The sequence below is a fragment of the Ovis canadensis genome, chromosome 7 (assembly GCF_042477335.2).
Source record: "Ovis canadensis isolate MfBH-ARS-UI-01 breed Bighorn chromosome 7, ARS-UI_OviCan_v2, whole genome shotgun sequence".
Lineage (NCBI taxonomy): Eukaryota > Metazoa > Chordata > Mammalia > Artiodactyla > Bovidae > Ovis > Ovis canadensis.
In genome coordinates this window covers 18,141,372-18,157,561 of record NC_091251.1, presented here as the reverse complement: position 1 = coordinate 18,157,561, position 16,190 = coordinate 18,141,372, and the positions used below count along the sequence as shown (strand labels likewise).

General features: G+C 44.7%; 1 protein-coding gene across 7 annotated transcripts in view; it reads left to right on the top strand.

The window, feature by feature from the left end:
• Positions 1 to 14,131, top strand: part of SFXN1 (sideroflexin 1) — a 55,940-nt gene extending 41,809 nt beyond the window's left edge. For 3 of the 7 annotated variants that reach the window (XM_069595322.1, XM_069595319.1, XM_069595320.1), the window contains exons 8-11: positions 369 to 418; positions 7,746 to 7,795; positions 8,202 to 8,249; positions 11,742 to 14,131. In XM_069595322.1, the coding sequence (XP_069451423.1) occupies positions 369 to 418; positions 7,746 to 7,795; positions 8,202 to 8,249; positions 11,742 to 11,838 (245 nt within the window). In that variant the 3' untranslated portion in view covers positions 11,839 to 14,131. Of the gene's footprint in view, positions 1 to 368; positions 419 to 853; positions 2,403 to 6,807; positions 6,830 to 7,745; positions 7,796 to 8,201; positions 8,250 to 11,741 lie in introns of those variants that run through there. The other 4 variants (XM_069595323.1, XM_069595321.1, XM_069595325.1 and 1 more) reach the window with 2 other exon arrangements.
• The last annotated feature ends 2,059 nt before the right edge of the window (positions 14,132 to 16,190 follow it).

The following is a 16,190-nucleotide window of genomic DNA, read 5'->3' as shown; positions in this document are numbered from 1 at the left end:
GAATTTTTATACTGTACTCCACAGGGATGGACACCTGGGAAAGCCTGCATTTGTATCATTGGTACAGAAGGGGAAAGTTCCTGATGTTTGCATTGTTGCATATTTAATGTTAAAGTTCTCATCAAGATCATAAAATTTTCTAGCTGGCATAGAGCATTGTGTTATTTTTCAAAACTTTAACAAATGGAAACAGTGGGGGTTTTTTTAATGCTAAGATATTTTAAAGAATATTGTGATTGCTTTTACTCTGCCAGTGTGAAACTAGTCTGCAAGTAATATAAGCCTTTCGTGAAATTGTTGAGGAAAAAAAAATGTGAGCTGAAAATAGACGTTATCCAAGATTTAAGCGGGTCTATCTTTACTTCCAGCCATCCCTCCATTTATCATGAATACTCTGGAAAAGAAAGCCTTTCTCAAGGTAAGCCCCAGTTCTGTTTATCCTTGTCTCAATCCGTACAATTTGTCTTCAGACTTCAGACTATACAGACTATTTCCCACGTGGATAGGGAGTAAAGAATTTAAAGGCCAGTGGCAATTGGACACTTGATGAAATATTTTATTTCTAATAAGAAATATTTGAAAAAGTTCTCATAAATCTTCCATTTGTTGAATGCTGCCCACTCCTCTTGAGCGGCCATAACCCAAGTACACGCTTATCTTAGTTATCAGTCAGATCCCTAGCTAAGTAATAATGAAGAGAGGGTATGAATTTGGAATGATTCATTTGTAAGCCCCTATATGTCGTATCTGAAAGGAAAGAATAATTGGGAGTAGCAGCTGCACAGAATACTGAATTAGTGCCTAGATGTATTTTTCTTTGGCAGTCATCTCTAATAATCCATTAATCTATCAGCCGCCTCCCCTCAGGGTCTGAAAATATTCCAGGATGAAACTGTAACTGAGAAACCTCTGTGGACTGTCTGCATTCTCATGGTTTCCAGGATTCAGATGCAGTTGTATTTACGCCTCACCTTAGCTTTCCAGTTTCCTGTAACAGGTAGGGCGGAGGCGGAGGTTGCAGCTTCTCTGGCTCCTGCTGTGCGTGGAATCTGACCCCGTTGCTCCTTCGGGAGGAAGGGCTCCAGCTCCTGGTTGGGGGAGCAGGCGTGTGGTGAACACTGCAGCTTTCTCAGGGCAAACTGTCACAATGAGGGAACACTACCAGACTTTGAAAGAAGGACATGGTTCATGGACCTGACGCTTTCTGAATGATTTCTGTGTATTCACGCTATGGGCTCCAGAGGGGAAAATTAAGACCGACACCAAATACTTTTCAGTGCAATTACATTCTCAGACAATAAGCCAAGAAAAGTATGCTTTGAAAAAACAATAGTTTTGAGTGCCTCATTTGACTGGCATGTCGGATGTACCAACCCCGTGTGAGAGCAAGAAAGAGGGCCCTCTCCTCGGCAGCCCGCTCATTCTCTCCTGGGAGCTTCAGGTACATGAGCAAATTATATTCTCGGAGCTTCTTCCTCTAGCAGTCTCACACATCTAGGTGAGTGCTGTGATGGGGTGTTGCAGTCTCTGTAGCGATTGAGCTGTTCTCCTCCGAGCATCCCAGGTGATCCACAGACCCCTGGACCGCCCCCAGGAAGCAGCATTCTCACATGCCTGCTGAGTCTCCATCCATCTCCTGGTGGATTTCTACAGTCTTAAGTGTAAGATTAAACAAAAATATACAACAGTTTCACTGATTTAACCAGTAAAGCTATTCGTGAAGACCAAACTATAAAGGTGCCCTCATTTGACACCTTACCTACTTTGATAAGCTCTTACTTGAGGATTCATGGAAAGGCTTTGCTGAAGTCTCTTTCCTCTGCAGAATTTAGAAACGATGAATTCTTTAAAGCTGCTCAGGGATTAGTGTGTGTGCTGGAACAGAGACTAGATCTTGAAGCTACCATATTATGTAAACAGATGAACTCTTTAAAGCTGCCAAGGAATTAGGAGATGTACTAGAACAGTGACTAGGTCTGGAAACTACTAAATTATGTAAACATCTAAAACTCATCAACTTTGATGTCTCATTGATTTTCAGATAATGTTAAAGAAAAAAAAAGGTGATGCTCCTTTCTCTATCTATCCCTGCTTTCCTTATGGGAAGTGGTTTAGGCTTTGAAGGGGAAAACCTGTCAAATGAATTTGGAGAGGGGCCGTCAGCCTTATCCTCCAGGATGCTGGTAGGAAGTGGATCATCCGGTGGCTTGTTAACTTTACAGATACAGAATTGATACACTATTCTTCACCGCTAGCTCTTGATCTGATAAGACGTTAGGATTACAGTCCTTCTGCAAAGGCATATGTTGACCCAGGCAACCTTTGGGTTTTCCTGATTGTTAATTTCTTAAGGTATTGGCATGCCAACTTCAGGGGCAATAGAGAATCCAAAAAAAAAAAAATCTAGTAAATCCAACCTCCCCCTCCTTCAGACTTTAAGCAAAATCAGACTTTTAAAGCAAGATCAGATTTCCACATGGATACAAGGCTGGAGACAGTCACCTCATCCTGTTGTCTGGCATAAAAGTAAACTTTTGCAGGAGAGGAATACCAAGTGTGAGTCATTCCACCAGTAATACATGGCTGTCGCGAATCAGCACCTGTGAACGCAGCTGGGAGACCACCTTCAGTGGCGGTACCCCCACCATAAAAGCCTTCCCAGTCCTCTCTCTCGGCCTCCCCAACACCACCCAGCACCCTGTTAGCAGAGGGGTGTCAGCAGCCCGACTCCGCAGCGAGGCTCCGAATCTGGCCGTTTGCCGCTGCTGCTGGGACGCCCAGGAGTGGGCGTCTCACTCCTGGCTGTGGGTATTGAGCGCACATGGATGCTAATGTGAGCTTGGGATTCCAGAAATTCTCTGAGAGAGTCTGCATGCAGATCTATGCTCATGCTGAAGTTCGGTCACCAGAGAAAACAGTGATGTGAACTTGGCCCTTTCTTCTCCCGACCGGCACGGCCTTGAACTCCCCAGGGTCTCGGTGTCGTTGGGAAAGTTGCTGCCGTTACTCTAATATCTCGGCAGCAGACACTGGCCAGGAGACAGGGCTGGGCATATTGCATCATTTTCCTGCTGGGACAGACAGAAACTGCTACAGATACAGCCTGGCGTTTTCTTCCAGGAAGCAACCAGCAAATGACTCAAGCAGCTAGCCACTATTCCCACAGGGCCCTAGGGTTTTCCACACGAAAAATGAGTCATTGTTGTGTTTCCCTCCCTTGTCCTTCCTCCCTGGTTTGCTTCCCCTCTGCCTGCCCCACTTCCCCCTTGAAGGGCCTCACACAGGGCCGGAGGAGGCTGCTGGCATCAGAAGCCATGTGGCCGGGTGGGGAGGCGGTCAGAGCAGCTCATGGATCCGTCCAAGGGCCTCACTAGCTGTCAAGGGTCTGGCTGCTGCTAAACTATTCAGACCTCCTTGGAGGATGGTGTTTTGGAAGAGCTTTGGCTAAATGTTGAGCTCCTCAGACATACATCCCCCTCCTACGTTCAGGGTGGTTGTTACATCAGAATATTGCATTTTTGCCTGCGTAGCAAGGACTGTAGGACTTCATTGATGTACGGCCGTTGTGAAAGCAGGGGTGGAGGCAGCTTATATTTGTATCCATACATTTCCATCTGCAAAGCACTCTCACACACTGTTTTGAAAGGGAGGCTCTTCTGAGCCCCTTTTACAAAGGCTCAGAGATCATTTCTTTAGCTGTGCACCATGTCCGTGTGGGCGGCCACGTCTGCCTGGGTCGGTCGGCCCTCTGTTCCCGCAGCTCCAGCAGCCAGAAGTGCCTCCCTGCAAGGATGTGCTTCTCGGGGCTTTCACCTTGGATGTGACCAAACTCTGCAAACATGAAAGGAATTGAATGTTCTTGGCTTTTTTACCCGGTGAGCTTGGGGAGCGCTCGGCATGACTCATCCTTCCCCCCACGCCCTGTCTTTTTCCGAACAGAGTGCTAGCAAAAAGCATCAGCTGTGGGCAGGTGACTCACTGAAATCTTTGCAGTAAACCAGAAGTGCACTGCTTAAAAGCTGGTGCTTCACCCAACAGTTTGCTTGAAGAATAGCTCCTGTGGTCTCCTTACCTTGCTGGCGCTTTTCATTGAGAACAAAGTTGATATGAATTGGGTCAGATAAGAGCTCCTCATTCCTGAAGTTCTTGTTCGTTTATATTTTCTGTAATAAAGGTGGACGGCTCTGTCTACGCAGTAGATTTTCAGGGTTGTCTGCTAGTGGAGTGTGACTATGCATTTATTTGTTCATTCGTTTGATGAAGCAGCCCTTTGGTCAGTGCCTGTTGCACGCCCAGCAATGTGCTGGGTGCCATTATAAAGAAATAGGGCTTCAGAACCATACGGTGTGGTAGCGGGGAGGGCACAGGGCACATGGTTCCAGCGCGTGGTGAATAAGAGTGTGGGGCATGGCGGGAGCATAGGGGAGTCTCCCCTAGCTGCCGCAGGTGAGCGGAGACCCCTGAAGATGACTGGCTGGGGGCACAGGTGGTGCAGAAGCGCAGAAAGGGCACAGAGGTGGGAGGCCTGTGTACGGTCAGGTTGCCTGGGATGTGGGCCAGGTCTAGGTATATGCACATACACTTATCAACTCCCATGGGGTCTAAGTGTAAAAGTCTACAAATGTCACACTTCTAGGAGAAAATAGAACATCTTTGAGATCTGGAGTTAAGCAAAGATTTCTTAGACTTAACACCAAAAGCGCAGTCCATAAAAGAAAAAATGGGCAAATTGGGCTTCATCAAAATGTTAAAATTCTGTTTTTTGAACACTATAAAGAGAATGAAAGGACAGGGAACAGGCTGGAGAAAATTTATGCAAAGTATGTGTCTGATAAAAGACTTGTATCCAAAAGATACACTTATTTAGGAAAACAACTCTGTTTTTTTTTTTAAGGGCAAAAGGTTTGAACAGATATTTCACCAAATATACATAGATATCAAATAATATCACATGTAAAGATGCTCAGTATCTTTAGTCATTGGGGAAATTCAGGTTAAAAACCACATTAGCTACCTCTAAGCACCTATTGGAATGGCTAAAATTAAAAAGACTGATCATAATAAGTGTTGGCAAGGATGTAGCTAAAGGACCTGAAACTCTTATTCCCTACCGGTGGGAATGTAAAAGGATACAACCACTTTGCTGTTCTTAATTGTTCATTCTCTAAGTCATGTCCAACCCTTTGCAACCCCAGGGATTGCAGCACACCAAGCTTCCCTGTCCTTCACTACCTCCTGGAGCTTGCTCAAACTCATGTCCATTGAGTCAGTGATGCCCTCCAACCATCTCATCTTCTGCCACCCTCTTCTCCTCCTGCCCTCAATCTTCCCCAGCATCAGGGTCTTTTCCAGTGAGTCGGCTCTTCTCATCAGGAGGCCACATTACTGGAGCTTCAGCTTCAGCATCAGTCCAATGAATATTCAGGGTTGATTTCAGATAAGATTGACTGGTTTGATCTCCTTGCAATCCAAAGAGTCTTTGGAGAATAGTTTGGCAGTTTAAGTTAAACATATGCTTACCCTGCAATCCAGCCATTTCACTCCTAAGTATTTACCTAGAAGAAATGAAAATGTATGTCCATAAAAGGCAAGTATTTAAAGCAGCTTTATTTGCAATAGCCCCAAACCAGAAACAGTCCAAATGTTCATAAACAGGAAAATGGATTATCAAATGCCATTCACACAATGGAATACCTAACCCAGCAATAAAAAGCCCTGAACCATGCGTATATACAACAGCATGAGTAAATCTCAAAATAATTGTGCAAAAGAGTAGGTACTGTATATAAAATCCTAGAAATCGTAAGCTAGTATATAATGACAGACTGTAGATCGGAGGTGGCCCGGGAATGGGTATAGCAGGGTTTAGGAAAGATGGCGGAAAGGCCAGCGGCACAAGAAACAAAACAAGATGACCGCTACAGGTATTTAGTTGCCTTGACTGTGGCGATGGCCTCACAGCTGAATACATATGTCAGAACTTCAGCACGGTGAGTATGTGCAATTTCCTGTCTTTCATTTACAGTGTGAAGTAAAGAGCAGAGATCATTGGAAAGAGAAAGAATGGACTCATACTAACTTTTTGAGCTTTTACTTCATTGAATATGTATCTTTTTAAACTTGTGATTACTGTCTTTAATTCATTTAAAATATCCTGTTTGCACAATTCTGGGCTCTGTCCCTCCCTCAGGTTCTGGGATTATTTAGGGGAAAACCCAAACCTCCTCAGCTCACTTGTAAAATCTCAGACCGCGTTCTGTTGGAAGTAGGGGTGAATGAGGCGGGAGGGGGTGCTGGAAAGGAGTTGGGAGCAGGGATGACATCCAGGTTGAGCTTCGCGGGAGAGATCGGAATTATCCGGAATGCTTGCGGTTACTGAGAACTCTTCCAACAAAACCCTCTGCACGAGCCTCCGTCACTGTTTGGTGTGTGCACAGCCGCTGCTGAGATCACACATGGCTGTTCAAGAGCCCACTTGAGAAGAAGAGGCTGCTCTCGTGGGCTCTCCTGGGTCTGTCTTCCAGCAGGATCTTATTCAGCTCCTAGCTTGCCTTCCGGTCGCCACGTCCGTGCTCCCAGTCTGATGGTGCACGACTGGGAAAGACGGAATGCTGGGGAGACGATTCCCCGTCTCCTTACGAAAGGCGTGCGGCGTCAGCTGGACCCGGCTGCCCCGATGCAGTTTTTCCTTCTCCTGCCGTCCCTTGAGGGGCGGGGCCCGTCTGTGCGCGCTCTGTGGGCCTGTCTCTGCTTGCTGACATCTCTCCCTTTCTCTCCCTTAACCCGCGGGATGTACCTTTTCGCCAGAGGAGCCTTCTCGGAGAGCAGGGTACGCCTCTCACACAAGCCCCCTTGGGATCCTGATCTTTTAATTAACTACTTGTGTTGACTCTGGCTGATTTCATTACAACTAGTTGGCAACTTGGTGGCAGCTCTTTCAGTGGCCTTACTTATATAATCTATATATCTCGTTGCTCTTTATATTGCATATTATGCTTTTATAGAAATTCCCTTTTGAAAGCTAAAAATCTAATAATACATACTCTTCAAAAGACCAGCCAACTCATTCATTTCTATTAACGAAAAAGTAGCAGCCAACAATTTGTTATGCTAGCAATTATTTTAACCATACTGACAGCTACTAAAACCAGGAGAGGAGAGGTGCAGGGTTGGGGGCGGGAGCAGGGCAGCAATGGCTTTGGGTTTCTGAACATTCCAGGCACAGCACTAGGTGCTTGATAAATGTTATCTGGAGTATCTTCGTGCACATGCTCTTAGGAAGCTGTTGGGATCTTCATTCTGCAGAGAAGGAACCAGAGCTTGGGCTGGTTGGACTCTGCCTCCCTCTCCCCACAGTGGGAGTGAACTGGAAGGACAGAGATTTGAATACAGGTTTGTTAAGTCTTCCGGCTTTGGAACCACACTCCTCTCCAGCCAGGAGACAAATTATAGCCAAGTGATAACATTTTCTCCAGCTCCCATTTACAAGCAGGCATCTCTCTGACTCTAAGCGCAAGGGAGGAATAGGAGAAGCCACCTGACCCTCGCATGTGCATCGTGGCTGGATGGCGAGGGCTGCAGGAAGTCGGGACTAACGTGCCATTGCAGTGGTGCCCCCACACCGTGCTAATCGCATCCCAGCTGGATCTTGTAATGTGGCCACGCTCCTTCCAATTAACCAGCAGAGAAAACTATCTCTGAGAGCCTGTATAAAAAGTATTCAAAATAGTTTATTTCTTTCCCAGAGGTTCCCATGGATGAGCGCACCTGTTCAAGTTGGAATAGTTGGCTTTTGGTGAGTAGAATTACTTCAATGTCATTCTTTCTTTTTTTAAGATTAATATACAGCATATGAAAGTGAGGGCTAATATGGGACATGCATTTTGAAAAATGAGACCATCTCAGAACATCTGGTCCCAGTCATTAGCTAGAAAGAAACCGTCTTTAGAGAAACCTGCAACATTTGGGGCTATTTGTGTGATTCTTTTTTTTTAAACTCCTTTTATCTCTTTTAAATTTTTTCCCTTTTTAAAATCATTTTGGCAGCCCTTAGTAGTAAAATTACACAAACAGTGCATATTTTTGTGTTGGCAGTATAATACTCAAAAGAAAGGGGATTGTTATCAAAGTAGAATAGAAAAAATCTGAAAAGTAGACCATTTCAAAAGTGCTCTGATGTGTCTTTTTCATTTTTCTTAAAGCTTGGTATTTGCTACACCTCTGTGCTGTGCTCTGTTTCCACAGAAAAGGTATGTATTTGTTACTCTTCAGAATGACCCTGCGTTTTAACCCTAAAAACTAGTTGAAGACACAGGTTCATTTAACCAGGAGGAAAGTTGAGTCTCAAAAAGATAATGAAGCTGAGTCTCTAAAAGGAAGAGAGAGGCGCAGAAATTAAGTGCACATCTATTTAATATCAAAACTCTCTTTGCCCAGCTCTTTGCTACCTGCTATGATTACATTTGAAAATGCTTTATTCTTGTGTAAGACCCAGGTTAACTCTGGTGCAAATTTGCTCTTATAAAAATTTAAATATGATTCACTGGTGTCCAGTCCATTGGCAAAGGCATCTATAAGGCAGAAATCTTAGAATTTAAGTTCCACTCTCAGGGAGAGCAGCTGTATGCACTCAACTTTGGCGGTTGGTATATTGGCTTTCCTTCTTCCTACTTGAGGTTTTTTTTCCCCTTTTTGCCTTAAAAGCTTTATTGTGCATATATCTTTCATCACAAGTTGCCCTTGAATCCTGCCTTTGATGTAAGAACAGGATTAACTGGCATTAAATCAGCATCGCATAAATCTGAGGCTTCAGCCCTTTTCTCTTCTAACGTCCAGGTGCAGAGGGGCAGCACTCTGCTGTGTTGCTGTGATTTCTGCTTCCAGTCCGGCCTTTGTCATGTCCTTCATGGACAGACAGGCCCCGCACAGATGGCCTTTAACGCTCGAGGCTTTCCAGTGGCTTTGGGACGCGATAGTCTCTTCTAGAACAGACTTCATCATGCCCCCCTATCTGATAGAGACATCCGTCTTTTATCTGGTCCTACACTTGTCTTTGACCCCCACTGTTATTAGCTGGGGACTTAAATTTCAAGGAGAGGGAACCTTTATCACCTTGATGCCCATAGTTAAGCCCCCCTTGGAGAGGGCAGGAGCTTCAGAACCTGTTGTGAAGCCCGATACAGATGAATTTCCTGAAGAAGAGCACTGTTTAATTGGGCAAACCCCAGAATCTCAGGGCTTCAGGTAAGAAAGGGTTGTTTCCTTAGTCTGCAGTACTGGAATATCAGTGGTTCAGCACTTGACCTTGCGCTCAGTGACTTAGGAGCGTGGCATTTGGGTCGAGAAGGATCTGACTTCCAATCTCAGCTGCACCTCTAGTTTCCTTATCTGTAAAATTAAGATAATACTTGACTTTCCAAGGTTTTATAAGGGTTAAAAATGCATAATGTCTGACCCAAAAATTGAGCACTAAGTCATAGCCATTATCATTGCCATTAGCAACATTATTTTAAAATTACCCAAGATCTCCGTATAGAGAAGAAAAAAACAGCCACTGTGTTTTTTTCTATATTCATAATTTTTCTTTTTTTGCATTATGTCTATAAATCTATATCCTGTCTTTTTAGCTCTTAGTTAACCACATCTCAACTATGGTGGTGGTGGTTTAGTCACTAGGTCCTGTTTGAATCTTGCGACCCCATGGACTGTAGTCTGCCAGGCTCCTCTGTCCATGGGATTCTCCAGGAAAGAACAGTGGAGTGGGTTGCCGTTTCCTTCCCCAGGGGATCTTCCTGACCCAGGGATCTCCACTACAGATGGATTCTTTACTGACTGAGCCACCAGGGAAGCCCGCTCAAGTGAAGAACAATTCTTAAGCAGCTAATTACTAGTGTTACCAAGCCCAGGTTCAGCTGCTTGCAGCTCAGAAGCCAGGAATTCAAGACACAGGTGTCAGTAGAAAGGAAAGATGCTTTAGTCAGGGAGAAGGTGAACACGTGTCCAGAGACCAACTCCAAAGATAGTTGTGACAGTTTTTTTTTTCATGTAATACCTTTTATTAAAAAAAAAAACTTTTAATTTTTGTATTGGAGTGTAGCCAGTTAATGGCACCCCACTCCAGTACTCTTGCCTGGAAAGTCCCATGGACGGAGGAGCCTGGTAGGCTGCAGTCCATGGGGTCGAGAAGAGTCGGACACGACTGAGTGACTTCATTTTCACTTTTCACTTTCATGCATTGGAGAAGGAAATGGCAACCCACTCCAGTGTTCTTGCCTGGAGAATCCCAGGGACGGGAGAGCCTGGTGGGCTGCTGTCTCTGGAGTCACACAGAGTCGGACACGACTGAAGCGACTTAGCAACAGCAGCAGCAGCAGCCAGTTAACAACGTTGTGACAGTTTCCGGTGAAGAGCAAAGGGACTCGGCCACACACAGACACGTATCCCTTCTCTCCCAAGCTCCCCTCCCATCCAGGCTGCCACATAACGTTGAGCAGAGTTCCCTATGCTATACAGTAAGACCTTGTTGGTTATCCATTTTAAATATAGCAGAGTGTCCTTAGTATAGGGACACTATAGATGTACGTGTCCATCCCAAACTCCCTAACTATCCCTTCTCCCCATCCTTCCCCCCGCCCAGCAACTGTAGGTTTGTTCTCTAAGTCTGTGAGTCTGCTCCTGTTTTTTAAGCAAATTCATTTGTATCATTTCTTGTTAGATTCCGCATATAAAGGAAGTCATATGATATTTCTTCTTCTCTGTCAATCACGACAGTTTTTAAAGGAAAAAAAGAGGAGGGGAAGGAATCTGAGTGAACCACCTACTCTGTCTTCAGATGTTGTCTTGCCCGAATGATCTGCCTGCAGATTGCTTGGCAGGGGACAGAGTAAGGGGTGGGTGTTGGGGTTAGAGAGCTTGTCATTGTTTTTTATTAACTGCTTAATTCTTCATTCTTCTTTCTATCTGGGAAAAGAACAGGTTATTCAGGACAGCATAAGTCAGGAGTTAGGTTAAATTGCCTGGTGATCCCATTCCTATAACTAGTTTCTTTTAAGATTAGAGGGGAACAGAAATGGGCAAATAGGAAAGGGGCAAATGAACTTTCCATAACAGAAAGTCAACAGTTTTGCTGGCCAGTTTTTCTTCATCCTCTTACATATTAAGTATGCATTCATAATGAAAAAATAAGCTTTAATACAGATGCACATATAAACCATTCAGGTACATTTTTTACATGCACAAAGCAAAGACTTCCAGTGGTCCTTCTCGGTAGTGTGACTAGAAGAGATGTTTTTCTCATATATTTTCATATTTTCTAAAAGTTTCAGAATATATATCACTATAAAGTGGACAGAAGCACATTAATGCAAGTGAATTTTTACTGCTAAAAATTCCACTGAATGCATGTGTCTTTTTCTTATGAATTGTGAACACTTATGTTATTTTTCTTAGAAAGTGTCCGGACCAAGATTACTTTCCGATACATCAGGGTCTGAGAGTGTGATCACCATACCTCCTTGCCAGCCATAAGTGGTTTTTCAGGCTTTTAGTAAGATGAGAAACAAAAAGGGGTCTGATGGTGCCTCTCTTTCTTATTTAGTGATAGTTTCCTGGGACGAAAAGCGTTTTTCAAGCAGGACTCTCGCACCAGTCGTGGGGGTGAACGGGGGTCCTCACTTTCCTCTCCTCGGGTTCGACTTTCCACTGTCCATGGGATGACCCTGTCGTTTTCTCCCTCCTCCCAGTTCCATGTCTGTGACAAGCTTGGAAGCTGAGCTGCAAGCCAGGATCCGAGAGACCTACCCTGAGTTACGGCGTGTGTACTTTAACAAGGGGTTATAAAGCAGGTTAAGAAGCATCTTCAGAGGAGCCTGCCTGCCATGAGCCTGGTGTAGCCAAGTTGGAGAGGAATAACCTGGGCGGCCGGGTTCTCGCGGTGACAGAAACCTTTTAAAGACCCATAGAAGCCTTTAGAGTCCAGCTGCTACTTACGGCACAGCCCCTGGGGGTGGTCTAGGGGCCTCGCCTGCCAGCCCCCGCCCCTTACATTTGAATCATGATATGATTTACAGACACCCTTCCTGTAGCTTTTATAGTCACTGTTTTTTCAAAGACAATGTCCTGACTCACACCCAGAGTTTCCCAGAGCACCGCTAGGCATAGAGTTAGCTGTTCAGTCTACTGATTGTCAGTCAGTGAAAAGGAAATCTGTTTAAAATACTGAAATTTTATCCCATTCTTGTTTCAAATCAAGGAGAGCTGAGTAATGAGTTGAGAAAACACAAAAGCCCTGAGGCTAAACTGTAAAAAAAAAAAGACTCGTAAATATTAAGGACAGTTTGCTTTTCTGCCCAGGTTGGGCAGGAGGCAACCTGAAGTAGAAGATGAATGTTTTGGATTTGTAGGATGAAAGCTCCTTCATATACCTCCTGAAAGTCAAAGTAATAGACAAGTGTGATACATCGGTAAGCGTTCCTATTGCTGGTCGCTTTCTTTGATTGAATTTTAAATTTATTCTGTTTTATATTCTTATGAAGATATTAATCTTACCTTGCACTTGTTGACTTTATAGTCAGTCATTTAAATCAACTAATTCAGTAACTGAAATGCACAAATGTCAAATTTTGGGAGCCTATTCAAAACCAGCACTACATGACTGGGTTGAATCTGGCTTTTTTTTTTTTAAGAATCAAGAGGTCTCATCTACCTACATCTCTTTTCTTGTCGTCCTATAAGATCTCTTTGGCTTTCAGAAAGCTACAGAAATGATGTGTATGTGAATCAGTGACTCAATGGATTTTACTTGAATGTTGTATATTACATTCCACCGTGTTTGAAAATAACCAGCCCATGGACCACTGTTTACATCACCTGTCCTAGTCTCACAAGTAATGTATTCAATGTAACAGAGATTATGCTGTAATTCTATAGAGGTTCAAAGGCATATGTGAGGTGGTTATTTCAGTAAGTGTAGACCACTCAGTACCATGTGTAATTCAGAGACCTATAAGTGGAAACAAATGTAGAAACCAGTTTGGGCTGATTTTTGCTGACGGTGTGAGCAGACTGAATTTCCTCATGAAGGCAGGATGGCGTGCCTCGTGTCCGTGCCTCTCTCTTCTCTGAAACAGTGAGCGGGCCCGAAGCTGGGCTACTCTGGGCCCTCCCTTTGCTGCCAGAGCTTTCTCGGGCAGGCTTTCTGTCTTGAGCCATTTGAAGCAAAAGAGCTTCCCCGTGACATTCTGACCTTGGACGTCTTTTGTTGCCATCTTTGCTTCTCTTTAAAAATTGGTAAAAGCTAGAAATTTGAGGCAGAGCTCCCCGAGGTGCTTAAAGGGCACTTTTAACAAGAAACTAAGGCAACTTGAAGGGTTTCCCCAGCGGCTCAGATGGCAAAGAGTCTACAATGCGGGAGACCTGGGATCGATCCCTGGGTCAGGAAGATCCCCTGGAGAAGGCAATGGCACCCCGCTCCAGTACTCTTGCCTGGAGAATCCCATGGACGGAGGAGCCTGGCGGGCTGCAGTGCACGGGGTCCCAAAGAGCCGGACACGACTGAGCCACTAACACTTTCACACTCAAGGCCTTGGAGCCTCCACCCCCCCACCCCTGCCTCCAGCTGACCTCAGAATTCTTAGCCCCGGATCATTGGCATTTCCATATTAGTCCTGACCTTCATTTAAAAATGGATGGCTGGTTGAAAGGTTGACGAACTGACCAAACGTTGAATACGTACCAGGATGAGAGAACCAGAGCCTCATGACAAAAGGGAACGAGCCTGGAGATGTGTCTTTTTAAACGTTATCTGCTGAAGCTTCTGATTTTTGATGCTTCTATAGAGAAATATGAACTATAAAGTTGAATCATGGTTTATCAAAAGGAACAAAATGAACCAAGGTTGGCAGTCTTTGCTGATCTCTTAGGAATACCTTTTCTGGAGAAAAGTTGACATGAAGTGCAATAAGCTTATAAAGGTAAATAGTTATTAATATTTTGGGTAACATAATGAATTATAAGTGTGAATGACTGGCAGCTTTTATTTCAGTATTAGCACAGTGTCTAGCCACTGTTGGAGTCCATGTATTATTTCATTTCAACTGGATGAAATGTTAAATAAACTCAGAATGAAAATAAATCCTCTCTTTTATTTGTATGTAAAGGACAAAGCAGTTTTTATGTTAAGGTCAATGGTACCTTCCATTCAAACTTAATATCTAGGTACCGTCTTAATATCTAGGTAACTCCTATATTAATCAGGTAATACATTTCTAGTTTTGGCTACCAATTTTCCACGTTTTTGAAGAGCATAGAGGCACCCGGCACCCACCACGAGCCCCACAGTGTAAATTCCAGGAACATTCATTCTGACACAGGGGGAATGAGATTCTGCCTTTGGCCTTGGTGGCTAACACCCTTGTATGTGATGCTGAGGTCAATTCGCTTTTATATTGTTCGTCAGAATCTAACATGGAACTCGCGATTTCCATAGTTCACAGAGAAAACGTGCATCTAACCCAGGATCTGGGGAGGGCCTTTTAACAGACACGATAGAGAGCTGAGCATTCTGCTCTCCTTGGTCACGTCTCTGCACCTGTTTGACTGCTGGAGCTCTGTTCCTCACTTAAACCATGGAGATATACTCGAGATATATTCTAGGGGTCAGACATAGCCAGTACAATCTTGATTGTACCTACTGGTAAAATACATGTATTCAGGCTGCTGACATTCTTTGTGACCTTCAGTTTTATTGGTTTGGATCGATTGGACAGACTAATTGGATCTGCCTCATAGAGCTGTTGGAAACAAGATAACTCCAGTACAGCGCTTCGCATATCGCCAGGCACACTCAACGGATGATTGTTCATCGTAGATTTGTTTAAAGACACTGGATGTGCCTTCAAAATGCCAGTGTATCAATATACTGGTAAGATTTCAGAATCCCAGCAACTTCCCCAGAGACAACCCACAGCCTCACTAAAAATAGCAGATTACAATGGTCACAGGGAGACACTTGAATCCATGCTTTTGAAGTCCCTAACAAGGGTTTGCCTAAATGAGACAGAGGTAGGGAGAGTTTCTGCACATAGATGAGAAAGCTGGGGCTTCGATAGTACAAGCTCAAGACTGTTCCCGGTCGCTTGAAAACCACAGTGGCAGCCAAGGTCTGACACCCGAAGCTACAGCTGGAATGCTCTAATGAAATTAGTTTTTCAGAATTTGTGTGTTCTCATGCATTCAGAATTTCACTGAAAGCCAAAGAAAAGGTTATATTTGGTAGCGGTGATACAAGGATCGCTTAAACTCTAGAGATTCAAAGCGTGGTCCACATAGCCCAGCAACATCCAGGTTTGTTAGAAACGCAAGTGCTTGGGCCTCAGCGTCTGCAGAAACAGGAGCCCCAAGATTCCTACACACATCGCAGCTGGGGAAGGTCTTCTGTGCCACATGCCTGCTGCTCCCAGAGACCCACGTTCCCCTCGGTCAGTTTCAGGTCGACTTCAGACGCTCAGAATGTGTGCACCCACCCCTCACCAGACGCCAAGGAAGCTTGCAGCCTCAGTGCTGACAGTCTTAGGGACACGATCAACACACGATTTCTGCTTTGTCCACGGCCACAGCTCCATCACCTGAAACCTATGGCCCCAAGCAACCCGTGATTATCCAGTTCATCCTGGAATTCGGGTTCTTTCCAGGAATCTGAAGAAGGGTCCTCACATGTCATCCCCAGGATGTGGAAAGAACAAGGAATCTGAAGGTTTCTAGGCACAGAGCTGGAAGTGAACGTTACCCCTGGGAATCAAGAGGCAAGATGGCTGGGACCATCCAGGTTGTAGCCATTGTTCCTGAGCCAACCCAGCTGTCACTGAGGACCCCACTGCCCCTGGAGGTTCCGGCGCCGAAGGAGCACTCAAGACAATCCACAGAGGGCTTGTTGAACCGTTGGGGAGCCCGTGATATGCCCAGTCTTGAAGAGAAGGAATGAGGCTCAGAGAAGAGGGCTGATTCGTCTAATATCTCGTGGGGGCCAAACTGCCCCCTCAGTCCAGGCCTGTCAAACCCGAGTGTCTGCTACTGTGCTTCCCAGCTTTTTCATCAACAGGCATAATGAGAACTAGCTTTGGTACAGTAAATCACAATCTTCAGCATGTTTTTTTTTTTTTTCCCAGCATACATTACTCCTTGTAATACCCCCC